At 42.5% G+C, this 21,459-nt stretch overlaps 1 protein-coding gene across 2 annotated transcripts; it reads left to right on the top strand.

Annotated features, from left to right (window-relative positions):
- Positions 1 to 5,785: 5,785 nt before the first annotated feature.
- On the top strand, positions 5,786 to 12,464 carry LOC104312675 (myosin regulatory light chain 2, smooth muscle minor isoform). Of its 2 annotated transcripts, none has more exons than XM_069779094.1 (4): positions 5,786 to 5,912; positions 10,372 to 10,569; positions 10,733 to 10,894; positions 11,960 to 12,464. In XM_069779094.1, exons 2-4 carry the CDS (start codon positions 10,386 to 10,388, stop codon positions 12,130 to 12,132), a joined length of 519 nt encoding a protein of 172 aa, XP_069635195.1. In that variant the 5' UTR covers positions 5,786 to 5,912; positions 10,372 to 10,385; the 3' UTR covers positions 12,133 to 12,464. The 2 variants fall into 2 exon arrangements, with proteins under 2 accessions (XP_069635195.1, XP_069635194.1); XM_069779093.1 differs by lacking the exon at positions 5,786 to 5,912 and adding an exon at positions 8,576 to 8,728.
- Positions 12,465 to 21,459: the final 8,995 nt, after the last annotated feature.

Below are 21,459 nucleotides of genomic sequence, written 5' to 3'. Positions count from 1 at the left end.
CCTGTTCTAAATTCGGTCCAGATTCAGAGGAAGATTTGCAAACCTCATTCAAGTGGTAGGTCAGCTCCAGCTCATCTCGCTCACACAGGTGCCTCTGCTGAAAACAAGGAGACTAATTTTGTTATGCAAGCAGAAAACATAGTTACCACAGGTGGTGTTGATGACTATGATGTTGCACCTGTTAGTTGTAAATTTGTATTTTGTAACTTTGATTGCAATACCATAAACCAAAACACTTTCCATCCCCAAAAGAAGAAATCTGAGCTTTTCATAAAATGAACACACTGATTCCCAGCCTGCACCGAAACCAGAGAGGCGGCTCTCAGAGTTGCGTCATGGGTGAAACTGTGATGTCAGGTTTCACAGCACGTTAACAGCTGTGATAAACCGAGCTCTCAGGAAAGCTCCTGAAGCAACCAGAGCTTGGAGGCACTTCTTGAAGTTTCTGGTGATGGGGAAGAAGCAATCAACAGTGGCGAAGCGGAGCACAGAGGGGCTACTATAGCAAGGCAGAACCCCACTGTCCAGCAATTTCTCTCACTCAAGGTGGGAGGACGCTCGCTACCGGCGCTGGGAGCTCGGAAGGAGCCCGAGTGTCACCCCGCAGCCCGCGGCGCCTGGAGCGCCTTGCCCCTGCCTTTCCCAGGCCACAGCAGGATTTAGCCCCGAATCCATTTAATGTAATTTTACAGCGTCCTCTCCTGTCCGTGCCGGTACCGGGCCTCGCCGCTCTCTCGGCTCCGACCCAAACGAGGAGCTCCCCTTGCCGGTGGCAGCCGGTACGGGAGCTGCCCGCCCGCTGCCCGCCCCGCTGCCGTCGGCCGGGCGGCTTGCAGGGGCACAGGGCTGTCCCGCTCGAGGTCGGAATTGTAAGCCAAGGTGAGTCAATATCAGCCTCCCCGGAGCCTGAGAGCAGGCAGCGGGAGGGCTCCGGTGCAGGTGTCTGGCAGCGGGGCGAGGAGAAGGGAGCTGCCGGGAGGAGGGACCCTGGGCCCGGACGGGGGGCTCGGGCGTGGAGCCTCGCTGCCCCGGGCTCTGCAAGGACAGCACGGAATGGCAGCAGGCTAAAGCCGTGGGTAAAACGGGCACCTTCGTCTCGGAGCGAGGCGCCAGCATGAGAGGTATCTCATCTTAAATGTAGTACAGGCAGCATCCACGGCGATCAGGGGAAGAAGTAACCTGGGGAAAAAAAAAATTTTTCTAGTACAAGCCACGTGTAAGTTGCAGGATGGAGACCACAACAGGAGCTTAACGAATGAAGGAACACTGCTACAGTGAGCAGGGATGTCTCTCACCTGCCAGCCAGGGAGGCCTGGGAGTCCTCACAGTCAATGCCATGGGAATGTGGCTGTGCTGCTCCCAAATGTGACCTGCTCATGCAGCATCCACATCAAGTTTGTGCATCCCCAGTCACTGCACAAACTGCATAACCCGCTCACAGATAAGTAAGGTGTGACAGAAGTTGTCACAGAGCAGAATGGGCGCAGAGGATCCATGCGCTGCTATTCCTTTTACTTCCAGTGCTTGCAATGCCCAGCACGTGCCTTGACTCCTTGCATTCAACATTGGAACCAGGTTTTGTCCCAAAATGGAAGGACAAATCTACTTCACACATAATGCAACAGTACAAAATGAGAGAGAGATGCATTTGCAAGATTAAAAAGAAACAAACGTTGCAGGGCTGTTCAAACTAAAAATGTTCCTGTAGTACTGATCATGGCTGCAAAAAAGTAATGTGGCCTGGGGAAAAAGTAACATAGCAGACAGAAGTCTCTGGAAAGAGCAAGAAAGATAAATATAAGCTCTGATGTCATCTAGCATACCATAATCAAAGGTAACTGTATTCTTCATCATTACTTTGCAGTTATTTTCTCTTCTGCAATACCAGAGGACTAACTCAGTACATAGACACAACTGTTCAGTACAGACAGCCCTCCAAAGTGCTCTTTTTTAACACTTCAGACACTTTGGTCATTTCTCTTTCTTTCATGTGCTCTCGCTCATGGTGCAGGAGAATAGCTTGGCTTAGATAGCACTTTGGTTTGGTTTGTTCTCAAGTGTATCGACATCACTTTGCGCTTTCACAATATTTCTTTACTTCAATGGTGGGTGGGCCAGTGAGGCGCAGGGACATATTCCCAGACTAGGAATGCCCTAGGAACGGCACTGCCAGGCCCACATTGTGGCACCCACCTTCCATATGCTAGTATCAGCTGGAGTTGCACTGTTTAAGTAAACTCACATTATTCACTGTAGCGTGGAAAACACGTGTTGATTGCTGGAGCTGGTAACAAGTCAGAGCACGTCCCTTCTTTCCTGACTGTCAGTATTGGCGATTCCCAGAACATAACAATAGTCCAGCTTACTTGGTTTATTTTATTTAATAGTCTGACTATACTATTGTTTACATAACTGAATACCATAAAAGCATATTCTTCTGACCTTTGTTGCAAATGTATTAAGCTATTGCAGTAGTACTATAATTGTTATTATTATTATTTAACTACTTTGGTAATTGTTTCATTTCTAGACAAAGAAAACAAAACATTGAAAAGTATTAGGCAAACTGCTAATTTTGACATATGGTTAGAGTAGGTAAATCATCTACTTGAGGACAGTGCTCTGCTTTGGCTTCTTTGAATGCCCTAGGTCCCACTGAATTGTTTGGGGTTTTTTTTTATGAAGCATGAGCTTTGTTAAAGTATGCACTTCATTAAAGTATGCTTCTCCCAGTAAAATGCATCCTCATACAGGAGACACACTGATGAAGAGGTGTGACATTCTGGCCCTTTACTTCCATATGCCCAGGATTTTGCTGGCTGCAGACTCTTCTTGGTAAATTGATACAATTAATTTTAGGCTGCCATTGCCAGCCTGGAATGCAATGTGATCATTTCCATGGAGGGGAACTGTACAATACAGTACTGTATTGTACAGTTCCCCTCCATGGAAATGATCACATTGCAGTATTGTGGAAAATACTGATCTGCATGCAGAGTAAGGTATTACCGAGCGTGAGAATTTCCCCAAAGGTATATAGAAAGAAGCAGTGGAGATCCCTACAACAGTGGAGTGTGAAAGGACACAGAAGATGCAAAAATGCAATGATGCCAGTGACCAAGCACGCCCAGGAAGGCAGGCCCTTCCCCAAACAAGCCACCGCAGAGGTGTCCCCGGGCAGATTGCCTGCTAGCCAAGAGAGGAGCCTGCTTGCTCCGTTAATACTGTATTTACTGCAGTGAGACTGTCTGTGCATACAAAAGTGACACCAACCCAGAAGGATTAGCCTAAGTCTAGCATGTATACAAGACTGAGTTTACAAGCAGCCTTGGAAAACTGCCTACTTTAGGGACCTCTGGCCTCTGAGGAAGGAGCAGGTAAGTCACTTTAAGGTAGATATTTAAGTTATTTAGGTGTCCAAAGATTGGAAGCTCATAGGAATTTTGGAAGTGTGCAAGCTTCCAAATCCCATTGAAGGTAGACTCCAAAACTACTTACCTTACTGAAAATCCTTTTACATTCCCATCCGCATCTTTAGCATTTATGTGTCATTGGTTGTCTAGCCCACCTGTGCTTCATTTTCACCATCTGAAACTGGAACTTATGATGCTTTTATACTGTCTAAAGAAGTTTAATGAGAGCTAATGAAGAAGAATGTTACAAATGAATCAGGCATTTTTTTATAACTGGTCAATTATTTTTTCTGGAAACAGGATTGCTCTTCATGAATCAGTATTACTGCTGTCTGTATTTCTTAAAGATGCCTGAAATCTAGTGAGTCTCTGAATTTCTCCCTACTTCTCAAAATAAAAGGTTGCACACCTTTTGCCACTAAGAAATGATTCAGAAAAAAATCTTGTGAACAGTCAGTGGGCAATAAGGTAAACTCAACTACGGTAATTTACAGTATAGGCTGAATTCCTCTGTGGTTAGTCAAAATATCAAGTATTACTCATTATGTTAAATATTAAACCTGGCAGCTACTCATATCCAGACACATCAGACACAGATCCCAGGTATGAAGGCCTATTCTGACAGGTCTTCCTACATATTCATTATTCACATTTTAGCCTTTGTTCTTTTATTCATACATTTTTCATTATTCCAATTTTGGGTAAGCTAAAAAATTATTTTAGAATAGGTCCTAAAAATAAACATACTTATAAATCATTGAGTTGGTTTTGTATCAATTTTTGAAGGAAAAAATTAGGAAATCATTGTTATCGAATATCATTTATTTCATCGTTGGATAAAAATACAACCTGTAATATAGATAAAGATTCCCATTCCTGCTCTTATCAAGGCTAACCCTGCTAAATTACACGTCAATTTTGCTACTGACTCCAGCAGTAGAAGTATTGCGCTCTAGAAACGTAAGAAACAAAGATTGAAAAAAGTGGTTCAGAATAGGCGTGAGTTTCGTCCGCAGCGTGCAGAACAACCCGTTTCTGGATCACGAGAGGAAGGGTTGTCCAAGCTTCCACATCATAGCCGCCTTGCAACAGAAGCACGTGTGCTCGGGGTCAGGTCCTGCTGGTGACCATGCAGAAGACCCATATCCCAAGCGCAGCATCCTGCTGGCACACGACAGAAACACAGGAGATGTGACAGAAGCCACCCCACTTCCCCATAAATAAAAAATACTGCTGGGCAGCACCAGTGATAAGGAACACGGTGCAAGCGGGAGACCTTTCTCCTGATGCAGCTGTGGCCCGGCGCTTGGCAGCCGAGCGGAGATGTTCTGCCTGCTGCAGCACCGTGCTCACTGCCCCTGCACCAGGCAGGGGGGGGCCTGGGGAGGCACAGCCCAGCTGCTGCACCTCCCGGGTGCTCAGTTAAGAAGTTTTATTTCCCTCAGTAAAGTCAGAAATACAGGTAATCCCTCAGCATTTTCACAAATGATGTGAGAACTGAATATACCTGAGACCTCTGTTACACCGGCTGGCGTTGGCCTAGGCGGGTAAAAACTACTCCAGGATGGGATTACATGCAGACGACAAACCAGCAGAAGCCCCCTCTCCCTAGGAAACCAGGCCAAATACGCAGCCTTACTTATTGTCTCCGAACCCAAGACAGACAAGTAACAAACTCGTTAAGAGCAGTCTTCCAGATCTGTTGTTGCAACAGCACCTCCTTAAAATGCACGACAGTAACAAAATGTATTTTTGCGTTCTGATGGCTTGGTTACCGGCTCCCCCCCGCCACCGCACTGTCCTGGATATTCAAAGACAGCTGGGAACACGGTTTGTTTTTCTGTCAGAAAAGGGGAACAGCTGAGGCCTGCAACGCTTTGTGAGACAACTGCAGCCCTAATTAAACAGAGGCCCTTGGAAAGGCGGGTGTTTCGCGACGTGCGGCTCCCAGGGCGGCTGGGACCTCCTCCGCTGGCCTGGGGGGCAAACACCGCCACGCCCCTCCGCGCACCGCGAGACCGGCGCCCGGCCGAGGGGCGGAGCCCCGCCCCGCCCGTCGCCCCGAGCCGGCCGAGCAGGAAAGTCCCGCCGTTGCCTTACAAGGGCAGACGCGGCGCTCCCTCCGCCCCCCGCCCCTGGAATGCGGTGACCGCACCGCGCTGCACCAACGCTCCGGTCTGCCGGGGGGCGGACGGCACAGAGGCCGAGCCCGAAGCCTTGACCTTATCCTCCCGAGGAAGGTGGAGACCCCTGAGAGGAAGCGTGCCTCACACAGTCACCCTCGGGACATCCCTGGGCACGGTTTGTGCCGTCTCGTGCCGAAGCGACGAGCCTCGTCGCCGTCCCCCCCGCCTCTCCGCGCGGATGGTCTCGCCCGCGCCTTCCTTCCTCTGCGCCAGCTGGGCGGTGGCCGCTGGCTCTCCGGAAGTGCCGTTGCTGCCGCAGCTGTTCCCCGCCGCGCTCGGACCGGGACCCTCTTCCCACTGCCGCCGCCGCCAGGTGAGGTGGGGCCGCCGCCAGCGCTGGGCGGGGGGGCTCCGGCGACCGCCCGCGGGGTCTGGAGCCGGGGGGAGGTGAGGCGTGCGGCGGGCCGGGGGCAGCGCGCGGGGCGGGGCCGCCTGCCGGCGCCGGGCCGGGGGGGTCGCTTGCGGCGTTACCTGCCTCGGGGACAGCCCCCTCGGCCCTCGCCTCGCCGCTGCCGGGGCCGGCTGGAGGTGTGCGTGGCGCGGGCCCCGTGGCTGTCCCTCAGCGGGGAGCCGCCCTGCGCGGCCGGGGCCGGAGGGCGACACCGCCTTGGGCGGTGGGCCGTTCCCGCGGGCCCAGGCAGCCGGTCGGAAGGGATCAGCTGCCTCCCGGCCGCATCGACCCTCTCCAGCCGTTTCCTCGGCATTGCTAGAGCAGGGGAAGGGCGAGTCTGAAAGCTCCTGTGGTTGGGAGAGGGTGAGATAGCAGGAGAGGTCGTGAGCCCGTCCTTTCCTGCTTGCTTACGCTTTGAAATAACCATGGCCGCAACAAAGCTACTGGAGACAGTTCGTGGTGGTTTCCACTCCCGAACTTGCAGACAGAGGCTTTCTTGAGTCACAGACGCTAGATTTTGAGGCAAGTCTGACTCCTGTACAAAACTTTAGGAAAACTTACTACTGAGGTGTGTATTAAGATGGCTTTCAAGACTAGGTGAGATCGCCTAGGGTAATTTTTTTCGAAGCGTAATCTGCTCTTTATTGAGCTTTGCCACAGATCTGCTGGAGAGTGCCTTGCTCTTATCTCTTCCTGCTAACCACCCAGACTGTGATGGATGTGTGGTTGTACCTGGTGCTGTAACCCATTACATGGACAGAACTTGGGATTTAGTTTTGAGGCTGACTTTTGAATTTGGTAATTGAGAAGAAGGTGACCGTTATATTTTAGTTCATGCAGAGACTTTCTTGGGTGCAGATTGTGGGGTTTTATTGTGTGGTGGGGTTTTGTGTCTGGTTTTTTTTTTTAATTTTGAGTGGTAGGCATTCACAGTCATTATAAAAGTAATGTTGAAACTTCTGGTCACTGCCTCTAAAGAGATCCAGCTTGCACTGCTGTTAGTGGGTTGTGAAGTTTCATATCTTATTGTCTGGCTCAAGCTCTTTAGTTGCTCAGATTTGTCTCCTCCTAGGGTTTATCTTTTTCCCAGAAGTAAGGAGCATAAGGTGACTTTCTGTGCTTCTGTAGTTTGATATCCATTGTTATTGCTCGACTAAGCAAATGAATGTACAAGCAGCACAGAGTGGCACAGTGCTATTACTACCTCTCTAGTCTAGTGGGTGCAATTTATTGATTTTTTTTTTTAATGTGCAAATCTTCCTAAATAAAGGCTATGTTTTCAGAAATATCTTATGGTAAGTCTTACAGGCAAATCTTACATTAGAAGCTTCTTGAACAGTTGCCAAAACAAGGCCCAGGCCATTCAGTGCATCATAGTATTAAACAACAGAGACTAAACCATGACTTGTCATGACTCGTACTACCTAATGTGAAGTATGTCCACTTTTTATCTGCCAAAATTCTTCTATTTTCAGTCTATACTAATTCTATTTCAATTATAAAAGCATGATTACTTTTTTTTTTAAATAAATGACCTACTGGATTTATCAGATGAAATCCTATTTTCTCTAAAATTAGTGGGTCAAGCACTAGACTCAAATGAGGTTAGTTCTGGCTTGTTACATCATTCACTGTTGTACCCAAAGAGATAACAGTAAGTGAACGCTTGGAACTTTTTAAGCATAAATTGATCTCTTTAGCTAACTAGATTGATGTCCTTGTTTCTCTGAACACATTCCAATTTATCACCCTCTTTCAAATAGAGTTTCCCAGAGCTGAGTGCAGCATTTCAGGCATAGCTGCACCAAACTTGGGCTGAAAGGCACCACAATCTTGTGAGAACTAATGTTTCTCTATATGCAGGGTGACAGGTCTCTTGAAGTGAGAGTCATGCCTTCTGTATTCTGTACGGCTTATTCCCAAGCCTGGTTGAGAGAAACTTAGAAAATAGTAACACAAGCGTTGGCATATTTTTCATCTTCTTTAGTACAATATTCTGATATGGCAATCTTCTGAACAGAATTAAAAAGAAAGAGGCTCTCTTCCCACCATGTGTAGCTACAGTTGCCAGTAGTCTGCTTTTGTTACCTCCTTTTGATGAGGATTGAATTGTATATGAGAGAATTGCAGGTAGTGGCTTGCTGCGAGCACTGCCTTGCAGCATGTGCAGAGTAAACTTTTTAGTTTACTTTGAATAGGCCATATCCTGAAAACTATGAATTATTTCAGAGAACAGTTATTAATTGACTCTATTTTGGGTAGTGGAACTTTTAATCAATAATTTAGAGTTTTAACAGTAACTTGCATGAGTCTTTTTACTGAGGTAAGAAAAAGACTGCAGTTATGCACAACCCTTGACTGCAGCTTGAAAGCAAACTGCCTTTATTGTCAGCTGTCTTCATAAATATCTAGATGTCAGGAGTTCATATTTATTTGTTGAAGTGTTGTTGGAGGCCAGACATCTTGGATAGCTTGTGGTTAGTGAATGAAATGAAGAGAACTTCAGTGTTGTTGAATGATGCGCAGTTGCATTTCATAGGCTATATTTAGTTTGGGACATAATGGTTTGTTTTATACGTCAGAAGAACATTGCATATGCATGTAGGATTTAAAAGCATGGAGTTAGCAGGGGAAATCAGCAACGCACTGTAGACAGACTGAGAAGGACGTAATTATGGAATATCCTTTTATGATCCAGATGCTTGGTACAGCATGTCAGGTATCTGATACAAAGCAAGGTAAAATGTCTTTCCTTTTACTTCAAAACAAAAAAAGCTAACTGCTTTTTGCCTGAATATTGGATTAACCATGTAAGGTAGTTACTTTGCTTAATTTTACTCCCTTTTTTTAAGGATGAATCCAAGTTAGTGACTTAAGTCGTGCTTTTCAGGAGGCTAACAGAAAATACTGTAACTGAGTAAACTATCTGAGAAACAGTTAGAACTGTGCTGTGACTCTGAATAGAATTGCATTTCTGACCAGATAATTTTTTTTAAAGTTATAAAATTAATACTTAGTGTAAATTTCAAAATGTTGGCATTCTTCTGTCTACAGGTAAAGCTTAAATTTGTCTTCTTTCAGGATACTTGCTGCAGGTGCTTCCTGTAAAAATCAAAATCAAGGATGGAAGGAATCTGGTTTGCATAACACTTGGTTTGGGCATAATAAAGGATTATGGCAGCATGAATTGCTTGCATTAGATAAAACTGAAGTGTAGAGGTGTACAAGACTTCTAGAAACAACATTAAACAGGGTCTACCTTACTTTGATCCAATAGCAATATTGAGGTCTTTGTGTTTGCATTTCAGTGAATGACTCAGCTTTTCGTGTTTGTACTGTCAACTACATTTGAACACTAAATGTATCTCCCCAGCTAAAAAAGAAGCTGTTAACTTGAAAGCCTCACTTCTACCCTGATTATATTAGTGTTATAACATGTAAACTACCATCTCTATTTCTTCCTTTGACAGCTCAAAGGAAACAATGGAATTGGTATGTTTGTGATAATGAAACTGTAAAGATTCTATGAGAATATATAAATGTTTTAAAAGGTTGATAATTTAAAAGAATCTGCAGAGTTTTAGAACTATTATGTCATTAATTCATTTTAAAAAGAGTATCCTTGCATTTGCATATGTATTGTTAATAGTTCCACTGTGTAAGAGAATAGCAGTGTAGTGCTTTTGAACCACATCAGTGTCCTTTTTCTAATGCACACAGTCCTCTAGTTGACTTTGAAAGAACTCTAGTAGGAGTTCTTTGGCAGATCTCTCTTCCAGCTCCAGCACCATCCAATGATCTTCAAAAAAGCCTTAGGCTCTTGTCAGGGTCGTTCTGTGTCCTAAGACCTACTGCTCTTCTAACAGCAGCTATTCTAACAAAATGCTATTCAGAATCTAAAATACTTTTTTTTTTCCTGTCCAAATGTTAGTTTAGCATACTGCTTAATTAATTTAACCACTAGATACTATGCTAGGTTAGCAGCCCATATCCTTCTACATGGTAGGTCAACAGTGCCTCCTAAACTAAGTATGTCATCATCTTAATTTGTGGCACATGCAGATAGAGTATTGAATCACCAATACAAGCACTGTGTGAGTTTCATTTCAAGAACTATGATTTCACTTGTTTTTTAATGTAGCCTGCTATTGGCCTACGGTGCCAGTCCCTGAATCCTGAAAGACATTATACTTAACAAGTGAAGTCCGAATTAAAAAAAAAAAAAAAAAAAAAAAATTGAGCGGGAGATATTAAAATAAATGTGTACTTTGGGGTATTTGCTTATAAGATGGAATTTGATATTCCTTTATCTATCTCTCCCCCAAGGACTTGTAATCTGATTTAATAAGGCTAAATCTTGGATATGTTTCTGTCTCCCTAGAATCAACAGCCAACATGTCTAGCAAAAGGGCAAAGACAAAGACCACCAAGAAGCGCCCTCAGCGTGCCACTTCCAATGTATTTGCAATGTTTGATCAGTCGCAGATTCAAGAATTCAAGGAGGCCTTCAATATGATCGACCAGAACAGGGATGGCTTCATTGACAAAGAGGACTTGCACGATATGCTTGCCTCCCTTGGTAATGACACTTTTCTGTTTACAGTTGCCAAGCAAATTTGTGCTGTTAAAATAATTGAGTTTGGGATAGCTTATGAGAGATGTCTCAGTTTGTATTGCGCTATGCAGATTGCTTTTTCTTTTAGTTTGAAAGCTAAAACAAGTATGAATCCCTTTATTTGTAGGAAAGAATCCAACGGATGAATACCTGGATGCCATGATGAATGAGGCTCCAGGCCCCATAAACTTCACTATGTTCCTCACAATGTTTGGTGAGAAGTTAAATGGCACAGACCCAGAAGATGTAATCAGGAATGCTTTTGCTTGCTTTGACGAAGAAGCAACAGGTATGTAGGTAAAATAACAGTGTACATGTGTTATTTCTACTTACCATTAAATAACTTTTTTTTGTAACAATAAATACTTATATTCATAGAAGTGGTGATGAATTTTTCAAATCTGAAAATTCTGGTTTCTGCAAACTAAAAATCATGCCTGTGTCCTCATCAGCTGAATTACCTTTTCAAGCACTCTAAAACTTAAAATCCCAAGTGTCTGGCACTTTGGTCTGCTGTTCAAGACAGGAGAAAGTAAAAATTGGCAACCAGGGTCTTAAATTGTTCATAACTTAAAATTCAGCTTCAGGGCAACTTTTGTAAGGGGTATCCTTGTCTTCAAAGCTGTTGTGCTTTTATGAAGAACTTGTTGTCTGTCAGCAACTTGTATCTATGTTCCCTCTGTTAAGCTGCACTTAAAGGGGAAGAAAATGAATACAAGAAAAACCTTGTGTGACTCATAAGAGTGCTGATAGAAGGAATCACAAGTTATATAAGGCTGCTTGTATAATAAACAATGCCAAAAATGTATTCTTTGCAACCAGTCTAATAAATCTGAGTTTTGTCACTGATCTAAGATCAATTTAAAAATCTTTGAAATATTTCAAACTGCCCTGTGTTTCATGCACGTGTTGAACATTGGTAGTCAAGTTCTATCTTGTTTTTTTTATTAGTGGTTTTGATTAGGAAAGTTCAAGACAAATGGATCCCCTTTGTGTAAAATACACAGTTATCAGAAGGCTCAGTACTACTGGGACTACAGCCCTGCTGTGGGGATGAAGGTCCAAGATGTATGCTGACAAACTTGTACCTTCTTTGAAACAATGCAGGCAAATCATAAAATGGCCTTTACTTGAAGTAGTGAGACCATGCAGGTTAACTAAGAGGCTTGACTTGATTGAATGCTTGTAATTATTTGGCAATTATAGTAATAGGTTTTAATGGCTTTGTTTTCATTTGGCAACAAAGACTGTGGGTCTCTAATTGAAACAATTCAAAGAAAGAAATTATCATCCCTCTATTAGCAGATAAATGTAAAAACTCCTTTTTCTTATGTCCTCTTACATTATGTTCTAGGGTTCATCCAGGAAGACTACCTGCGAGAGCTGCTGACGACAATGGGAGACAGGTTCACAGATGAAGAGGTAGATGAGCTGTACAGAGAGGCACCGATTGACAAAAAGGGGAATTTCAACTACATTGAATTCACACGCATCCTGAAACATGGAGCAAAAGACAAGGATGACTGAGCAAATATCCTGATACCAGCAGATTATCTCTACTTTACACTTATGTTTATTTTTGAGGGTTTCTTCCTGATAGAACTTGTTGCATGCATTTAGCTTTACAGCTTTTGCCTTTCTCAATGTATTTATACCAGGCCATTTAGGCACATTTGCACCTGTGTAATCAGACTGGAAGTGGGGAAAATATTGTGAGGAAAAGGATATGGGGACAAAGATCCCTGGACTTCACAGTCCAGGAAAATAATCTCAATGTTTCTGGTTTAGCTGGATTTTTACATTTTTGTAATAAATGCCATTTTGAAATAAAGATTGCTGTATAGATAAAATACCTCAAATTCTCTTGTGAAGAATGACTTTTCTATTATGCATTTACAAATGCAGGTGTTAGTTGTATTTTACTTGCAGTTGCAAAACTTGGAAAACTCATTTTCATAATATTTTGTGCAGTGTCACACAGTTCTGAAATGCTCCTAGCAGTATGTGCTGGTGTCTTTAAAAATGCACCTGTACAAATATCTTATCTCAGGTTTTTGAAGTGGCATCTGACTGGTGTAAGTAGTTAGCCAAAGAATAGTTAAGAAAGATTGTTACAATTGTCTAAGGGCCAGCAGAGAACACTTAGGATTCTTAAGCAGATATCATGTCCAGCTTTTATTTCCTTTTAATACTGATAGTTTTTTTAGCAATGTTTTCATGTCAAAGTTTGCATTCCTGTTTATGCTGGCAGTAAATGGGAATTAGGCATATTTTTCCCCCTTCTGCTGAAGTAAGCTTGTGCAAAGGAATCTGTCTCTGAGCTACAGTGTCAGTGCTGGCACTAATTAACAACAGTACATGGCCAGAAAACCTACATAAAAGCTGCAGAACAGAGCTTTAATTTGCATGTGAGAATGAGAACAAAGTACTTCTAAGAATTAACTTGGTAAAACCCTACACATGCTAAAGTCCCTCTCACTTTTTAAAAGATCATACTTTTTCTTTAGCTATGTGGATAAGACAGCTTTTAAGCAAGCAAGACTCATTCATTCAAAAATAGCTGTACTGATGCTGTGTCTTGAATAACAAGAAAAGAGAAAGGTGGTTCTCTTAGTTCTTTGTGTGATCATGTGTCTTACTCTCTTGGCTACTGCAGGCTGAAAAGCATAAGGGGAATTTATCCTACCTATGTATTTAGCAATTAAAGTGATGATCTCTTATCCAGAAACCATGCCCTGAGCTATTTTGCATGACTTAAAGACCCTGAGGAACAGGACTTTTACTTCAGCTAAAGGGCTTATAAAAGCTGAGACAGCATATAAGGAGGGTTTGTCTCATGTCCTGTGTGGTAGCACAAAGGCTTGGTTAGGGGGTGGGGACAGGGAACTGTATTAATGTAAGGAAGACATTATTGAGAGAGAAGTTCCAAGTATGTTTGAGTATAACCAATGATGACCTTCCAAGTTCAGGTTTCCCTAGTATCTGTATTGTCATGTAGCAGACCAGTCAACCTGCAAGTGGGTGCAAACCCTTTAACTGCTGGAAGGCTATGAGACCTATAGACCCAGCCAAGAGACCATATAAGAGCATCAGATGCATTTTGTAGCTAGGCAGCGAGGAATGTCCAGACAGCTGAGGTTGCATGCCAAGGGCTGCAGGGATGTGTCATCGGTAATCCACTTCCAAAAATAAAAATAACTTTGGTCAGTGAAACAGCTTAAGATTCTGATGACTTGGTTTTGCATTTACAGTCAAAATCTTGGAACCGTATCTTTTCTCCCTTGGGATTCATATATAATGGTCTCCAAGCTCCACACCAGACTAAGCTTATGATGAAAAACTATTTTCATAGGCTGAAAATGCACACATGTAATGGTCTTACATCTGCAGTGATGCATAATGCCCTGTGAAGCACGACTGAAAAGCAGTGATTTATTTTACATGACCCATTTACCCTGTTCTAAGGCTACATAGGCAAAGGTCAAATTGAAGCCAAAAAGCTGTTGCAGCTGCATGAGAAACCTCCGAAGAGGACTGTGTTTGTGTGAAGTGCTGCCAGTATATGCTTGCCTGCTGCATTTTTTTCCCCCCTCCTCTGACTGTCGCTGGAGATACTGGTAACATGCAGCATTTTAACCACTTGGGATGATACACTCATTTCTACTCTTTACAATGCATTTACACAAATAAAACTCTTTCATCATGCAGTCATCAGATGACTGAAGCACTACACAACATGAAGTCAGCTTAATATACTAGCTCAGCAGCTAGCTGATGTCACAGAGGTGGTGTTCGTACACTCTGAAGTAAGGATCTGTTTCACCGCTGACCTAAGAACTATCTTTAGATCACTTGTTTCTAGGATCACTATGATATGTTGAGAAACAAAATGTAACACAGGGGCCCCATCCTGGCACAGGACATCAGTAACAATATGCCTTTGTGTCCTGCCCACTGCATTTGTTCCAAAAGCTGGAAAATAGCTGAAATCTTGTCATCACATGTTTCTCGTGTCTGTGGCCTTTTCTTGTCAGGAACATTACTGACTTACTATTTGGTATGTTCCTGGGGAGTTTCAAATGGCAACAAATAGCTCTTTTACCATACCGAAGGCATTCAGACAATGTAAATCCAAATGACAGGTGAGTAACAATCAAAGTAGAGTCAGGAACATTTTAGGTATCAGCAGTTAATCTGCCATCGGCATTGCCTGTGTATCTCCTATTCTGGCTTGCTTACTTAATTTTTCAAACTCTACTGTCATTTTTAGATAATGTCCTCCTTCAGAAAAGTGATTTAGGATGACAGTAACTCAGAAACAGTATTACAGAAGCCAGGAACAATATAGAGAAAAAAGAAATCAGTAAATGCCTCTCAAAGTGCAGCTTAAAAGTAAGTTACGAAATTCTGGAAAGCAATACTGGGGAAAAAAACAACAAATTCCAACATTTTTGTTGTGCTCCGAGTAGCAACTCCATAGAGTGATCAGTGTTTTCCCAAACTTTTGATATATTAGATGGAAAACTTTTCATCTTAAAAAAAAAAAAAGGGGGGGCAGCACGTGGCTGCTTTTGCTATTTTCCTCTGCAGCCCATGAGCCTGTACACACATTGGTCCCTGTTCCCTGGGACCACTTGTTCTGGGTAGGAGCGAGCTCAGTTGCTGTGGGCAGACAAAGCAGGCAGGCTGCTGTGGTAGCACACCCTTTGGGAATCCCCGCGCCAGACCTTGAAAAAAGTAACTTGTATTGCAAATTTCAACAACGCAGAAAAAATACTGCCAAGGAGTGTTTTCAGACCAAACGTGTGATATTCCCTAGAGAACAGATCATACATAATAGACATTGCATCACAGGGCTTAAGGGGTCATGCAGTTTGTAGGAATGTGATAAATCTAAGGGAGATGTTTACATGTTTCTCGGAAGCATGTAATTTAACAGAAGGGCAGGAAATCAAACTGCCTCCTGCAAAATCCCAACAGCTTGCTGCATGCAGACTCCTCTGTCATGCAGCTGTGATTCAGTCCCTTAGTAAACCAGCCTTGCACTTTGACAAAGCTTGGGAGTCAGTTACAGGCTTAGGCAGGTCAAGACTAACTTTAATACGTGTGCTTAAAGGAGCAGATGGTGTGTGACAGCAGCATTCATTTTAGCATTCTTGTAAACTGCCACTGCTCAATTTTGCAAGGTTTATTTAATCCTTAATTTGTAATTTTCTCACTTTGACTATTTTAGGGTATCAGTGAGTACAACCTCACTAAATATTGAACTACGTTTTTTTTTTGGTTTTTTCCTTATGAATGTTGTGGGCATAACTCCTTGAGAGTTAAAAGACCGCATTTCACAATGATTTCCAGCCTCTGTCTAGCATATTCAAGTGAGTGGGTGTAAAACGAGGCCTGCAAGCCCTGTCTTAGTATTTGCTAAAATAGAGCTGGCATCAGACATAAGTAACTTGAGCCTTGACTTAGCATCGTATCTAGCAGGCGCTTTTTTTTCCTCTGTTGAATTATTCTTCCTTAATTGTGCGCTAACCATCTCTAACGCAATAGGTTTTATACTGGCAAGATACTACCACCCCACAAGAAGCATGTTGATTTTGAAATTGCTCCACCAGCCAACCAAAATTCTATAGCTACCAGCTAATAAGAAAACAGATAACAGCTTACTTTTTATGTCAAACACCTGACTAAACACACTCCTCCTTGTTTTCTGGTTATGTTTTAAAATACCATTTTAGGCCTTCGGCCAAGCACTGAGCACATTTCATTTCCTTCCTTATTTGTACATACATTGTCAGACAGATACAAATGCTAACTTAACATGTGAGGAGAGGGCACATATGTATGTCCTTAGCTTTAGCAGAATTAATTACATGTGTTTGAAAGACTGGAGGCCTCACTCTCTTCTTACTAAGAATACCTTATCAACACTTATTTTTGCATTTCACTTATAAACATTGTGGAATCATGGTGTCTGGCAATATTTCTGTTTAAAACTAGTGCAAAAAGGGGAGAAAAACTCACAAAGATTTGGCTAGAATTATTCCAATTGACCAGCTGGGATAAAAAACAAGTGATGGACATACAGCACAAGTGGCAGTACCATGACTTCTTTATGATAGAGAACAGGTAGCAAGGGACAAAACCCCAGCAGATATCAACAGCCCAAGATGCAATTTTCAACATTTTCTCTTTTTTTTTTTTTTTTTTAATTTGTGTTCTTCATATATGAAGGACTTTGGACTTGGGAATGCAAGGAGCACCTTGTCTGCTGAGTCCAGTTCCTGTCAAACACATTCCAGTGCCCATTCATACAGTGATTGAGCTGCAAATAATTATATTGGGGGGGGTGTTTTCTCTTGTTTTACAACATGTAAGAGACTGACTTTATTTTACTTATGTTCCATTACATTTCTCTGCTTTGTCCTTGGCCCTGGCATATCCTTGTCATACAATGCTCTAGAGAAGTTGTGTTCTCACCTTTTCCTCAGCTATGCACACTGGAAGTTACCAGAAAGTCAAAACAGAGCTATTTCTCATTTTCAGTGTGGAGAAAGAATGTATCTTCCTTCTATGGGCTCCAGTACATTCTCTGAGAGCCTTTATTTTTCATGCATCAGCATCTACATTGTGGCAGGGACCAACTGGGAAAGCAGTAACATACCATTTTTATTCAAGGTCTTTGAATGAGAACAAGAATACCCCGCAGCCGGTGAGAAGTCTTGCTCTGAGGCCTTCCAAGAGACCCAAGAGAAGACATGCATTCAGAATCCCTTCTTTCACTCACAACTTCTCAAACATTTTCTCTTTAGATCACAGTGCTGTAACTATTTTCGGAAAAATTCCAGAACAACTCTGGGACACTCCCAGCATCACAAAAAGAATGACTGTCACTCTGATACAGCACTGCACTTGAGATAGCAGATACCAGCTGGAATCAGGCAAGAAGGGATGGAAAGGCAGAGGGATGAGCCAAAATACTAGATGAAGCAACTGACAGTCAAAATGCTTTTGTTAAATGACTTAGACTTTTGATCTAGGAATGACTTAGAACAAAATTTGGAAATACTTGATTGTGCTGTCGATATTTAACCTCTGCAAGTAGCATTTGCTACTTTTGTTGAACAGTGATAACATGCTCAGAAAAAATGTCCTAATTGGCAAAACCTTCCATCCAACTTTCACACATTTTTAATTCTTAATTCAATGTGAAAATCACAAATATGCTTTTTCATCTAGTCTCTCTTTTTAGATTCTTTTGTTTGTTTCCCATGCGTATCCTCAGTCTTACTTCTATGATGACCAAGGGTATGGAATAGCTTCTATACAAGAAAAATTACTTAAGTGGGACTCTTTGCTGCAGCTGACAGAACATGCAAGAACTCTCTAGAAGCAAAAGTAACACACAAGAGGTGGACACATAATTCAGCCTTAGCATTTCTTCCAGTGCGAAGTCTAGAGCTTCGAATAAAAATAGGAATAGGTAGGTTCAAAATTAGTAAGGTGAATTTCTTCATGTAACAAATAGCAACCTTGCAAAGGAATCAAAAAATACCTGCAAAGGATATCACGGATGCTAAATTTACATCAATTCAAGGATTACATATTAGGCAAGCTCATGAAAGAAGTTAATCATAGGTTACTAAATACCACATCTGGCTCAGGGCATTTTAGCCCTCCATGAGCTAAACATAGTAGAGATTGGGAGAGGATTCTGGGAAGATATCATAGGCTCCCCTGATTCTTATTTTTCCCTAAATACCTGCGTATGGCCACTGCTGCTGCTCTCCCCTTAAGACTAGGCTAAAAGCACCCAGTGTACTCTCTCCTCCAAAAAGAAAAGAAAGTATAGAAAAAGAGATTTTAAAAAAACCTGATGATTCCAAATTACAGAAAAAAAACAAAACGATAAAACCCTCCAGAGACCTGGTAGGGGACACCTCACAGCATCTATTATTTGTTGAAGGCATCCAAGGAACCCGTAGGCACATCCCACTGGTGCTTCCCCTAGAAATGCAAGCAGCAGTAAGAGGACACAGGTGCTGGGCTTCCCCTTCCCCACTGTCAAGACCAATTCTGACTTGCTGAAAAGTCAGGGTGAGACTTGGACAATCTCATTTAACCCCAGCTTTGGGGTTCTCACGTTCTTAGGAAGCGGCAAGATTTGAATGTTGAGCAAAACTCCAGCCTGAGCAATCCTGACAGACTTGCTCTGCTCCTCACTGTTGTGTATGGCCAAATGCAGGCACTGGGGATGATCCTGGTACTTTTTATGGCCTTGCAGCAAGCAAGCGGTACACCGTGACCGCAAACAAGCAGACCAGTCCCCTGGCCCCAACCTGTTAGGCACAGTTGCCTTTGTGGAGCAGACAGCACAAACACAGTCTGTGGGAACAGCAGCTCACCAAAGGATGTCCAAGCCTTTGCTCCCTGCCTTCCACATCCAGAATACACATCTCTTTACAGCTAGGGCACACTGGACTAGGCAGACTTTTACTGTGAGCCAATGCAGCTGTTCCTGTAACATTAATGAGACTCATAAAGAAACATCATATGACACAGACTGGTTCTGCTTCATTAAGCAACCAAGTAATCACAAATATTTGCACTGTCATCGTAATTCATCAGAGTTGGGGAAATGGAGAGAATTAAATGAAAGGAGGGAAAAGGCTTAGAGTAAATTGCTTGCTGTCTATAACAGCCTTAGAACTTAAGTATGAAAGAGATAATTTTGAAGACTTTTAGACAATCCAAAGAAAACAAACCTAGGAAAACATTCAACAGCACCGAAGTATTTGAGTGTTTTAGATGGAAAGGACAGGCAAATTTTATACATTTTGCTTAAAAAGGTTTTTTCTTAAACAAGACTGACAGAAATGAGAAAGAAGGTGGGAGTAATGAAGGAAAAAGTAGTAGAAGAAAACTGAAGAGTTAAGCATTTTTTTAAAAAAATAATGTTTTCAGAATGGATAAATTAACTCTTATTCTGCATGGCTTATGCAGGAAATTATGCGGTACTGAGAAATAAACACATTTTTGGCATACATTCTTGGGTGTGGTAGTGCAAGCATTTTTCCCCAGCCCACAAACCAAATGCTGTATAAAACTGAAGCTCATCACTGGCTGGCACCCTTTGGTGGTACAGCACCACCAGCTACCCCAGCACCCTTCCAGTGCATAGCCAGCCCCACAGCTCCCTGGCCCCACATGGTCTCAGAGCAGCTGGCCAGCACACAAGGCAGCAGGGAGGGCACGCTCTCCCTGCGGAGCGGTTGCAGAAATGCTTCAGTCTGGACATACTTGGCACTGTGTGGTGGCAAAAGTCTGGATGAACCACTTAGAAGCAGAGCTACTCATTTCAATCTCAGGCTTCCCGGAACAAGCTCTCCCTAGGATGTGCCTGGACTGTTTTTTTAGACAAGCCCGAAGGCCGCCTTCAAGACCAGGCCTGCTGTCCCATCAGATAGGGATCTGCAAGCACAGCTATCCCTGCAGCCAGGGAGTACCATCAGAGTGCATGGGAGCCTGCCTACTCAAGAAAGGGGCCTGCACACTCAAGAAACAGCCCATGGTTTCACTGTACTCTCAGAAAGAATCTGTAAGGCAGCAGGAAATGGGATTACTGCCACACTCTTCTCTAGCATCAGCCAGGGATGCACAGTCACAGTGAACTAAGCACTGTTCAGGGCTGTGGGCAGCTCACGGGTACCACCCTCAAGCAGCATGCTCTCCAGAGGGAGGTTTAAACAGCAGAAACAAATTCCTGTTCACCTGAGAGATCACCACAACACATCTTCTTAATTAAGAGCTGAAGCACAAGCTAATACATTCACCAAAAAAAGTCCTTTTTCTTTTACTTTTCTTTTTAAGATTCATGTCAATGAGTAAAAAAATATTCTGCAAATATTATAAGAGGCAAAACAAATCCCTTTTTTCCCCGTTAAATATCCTTAGTGCTATCATGAATGCTGGAATCAAGTAAAATTGAACCATTTGTAAAAGCGTTATATAGGTTTACATTGCACAGAAAATGGTCTGCTTGCCTTTCCATTATGATGCAACAAATTAGAGACAAAAGCTTTGAGAAACAGACACAGACAGAAAATTTCATCAGTAAGAACTGATCTCATGCTGGGCAAGTAGTATTACTGTACCTCTTCTCACATCTTTGAAAGTTAAACACTGGGAACAACATACGCGGTGGCAGGTTTCGTATAACACCTTTTTAATAGCATGAAAAACAATATAATACAGAGTAACATGTTTGCAGCAGTGGTTCAATTTAAAATAACTGATGAAAGGATTTTAAATTAAGATATCAAATGACTATTTTCATAATTAAACACACAATTCAGTTCAAGATTATCACAGAGTATTTTAATAACTCTGTTACTATCTCGGTGTTTCTACTCCTTTTCTGCCCACTCACACTTTGCATGTAATTATCCTGAAACTATGTGCCATGTCTAATAAGTACAGAGGATTTTTCCCCAAAACTTTTTCGTGAGCATGCTCTCAATTCAGCAAAGTTTAATATTTTTTCCCATTGCATTTTGAGGCAAATTTTAGAAGAGCGATGTTAAAATTAATCAGGGAAGTATTCTTATAAGCTAATTAGGCCAAATTCTCAGACCTCATGAAGTAACTTCTAATTTGAGGGGAGGGCAGGGAAAGAAAGTTGGGCCTTTTAGCAGCTGAAGTGTCTCACTTCAAATCTGGGACTGCAACTTCTAGATTATGTATTAACTTCAATATGTACAGTGCCTAAATGTAATCCAATTACATTTGTAAATGTAATTGGTAATTTCAGCAAAAGCCTGTTCATCTATTTTTTCCCTTTTCTCCTTAAGTTAT

The sequence above is a fragment of the Haliaeetus albicilla genome, chromosome 3 (genome assembly GCF_947461875.1).
Source record: "Haliaeetus albicilla chromosome 3, bHalAlb1.1, whole genome shotgun sequence".
In the NCBI taxonomy this organism is placed as follows: Eukaryota; Metazoa; Chordata; class Aves; order Accipitriformes; family Accipitridae; genus Haliaeetus; species Haliaeetus albicilla.
This window is presented reverse-complemented; position numbering and strand designations above follow the sequence as displayed.

Excerpts from the sequence above, each read along its gene's own strand:
- LOC104312675 (XM_069779093.1), top strand. The coding sequence starts at position 8,665 with ATGGAATATCCTTTTATGATCCAGATGCTTGGTACAGCATGTCAGGTA. Across the intron at positions 8,729-10,371 it reads GGTATCTGATACAAAGCAAG|AATCAACAGCCAACATGTCT; the intron begins GTAAAATGTCTT and ends CTGTCTCCCTAG. Across the intron at positions 10,895-11,959 it reads CTTTGACGAAGAAGCAACAG|GGTTCATCCAGGAAGACTAC; the intron begins GTATGTAGGTAA and ends ATTATGTTCTAG.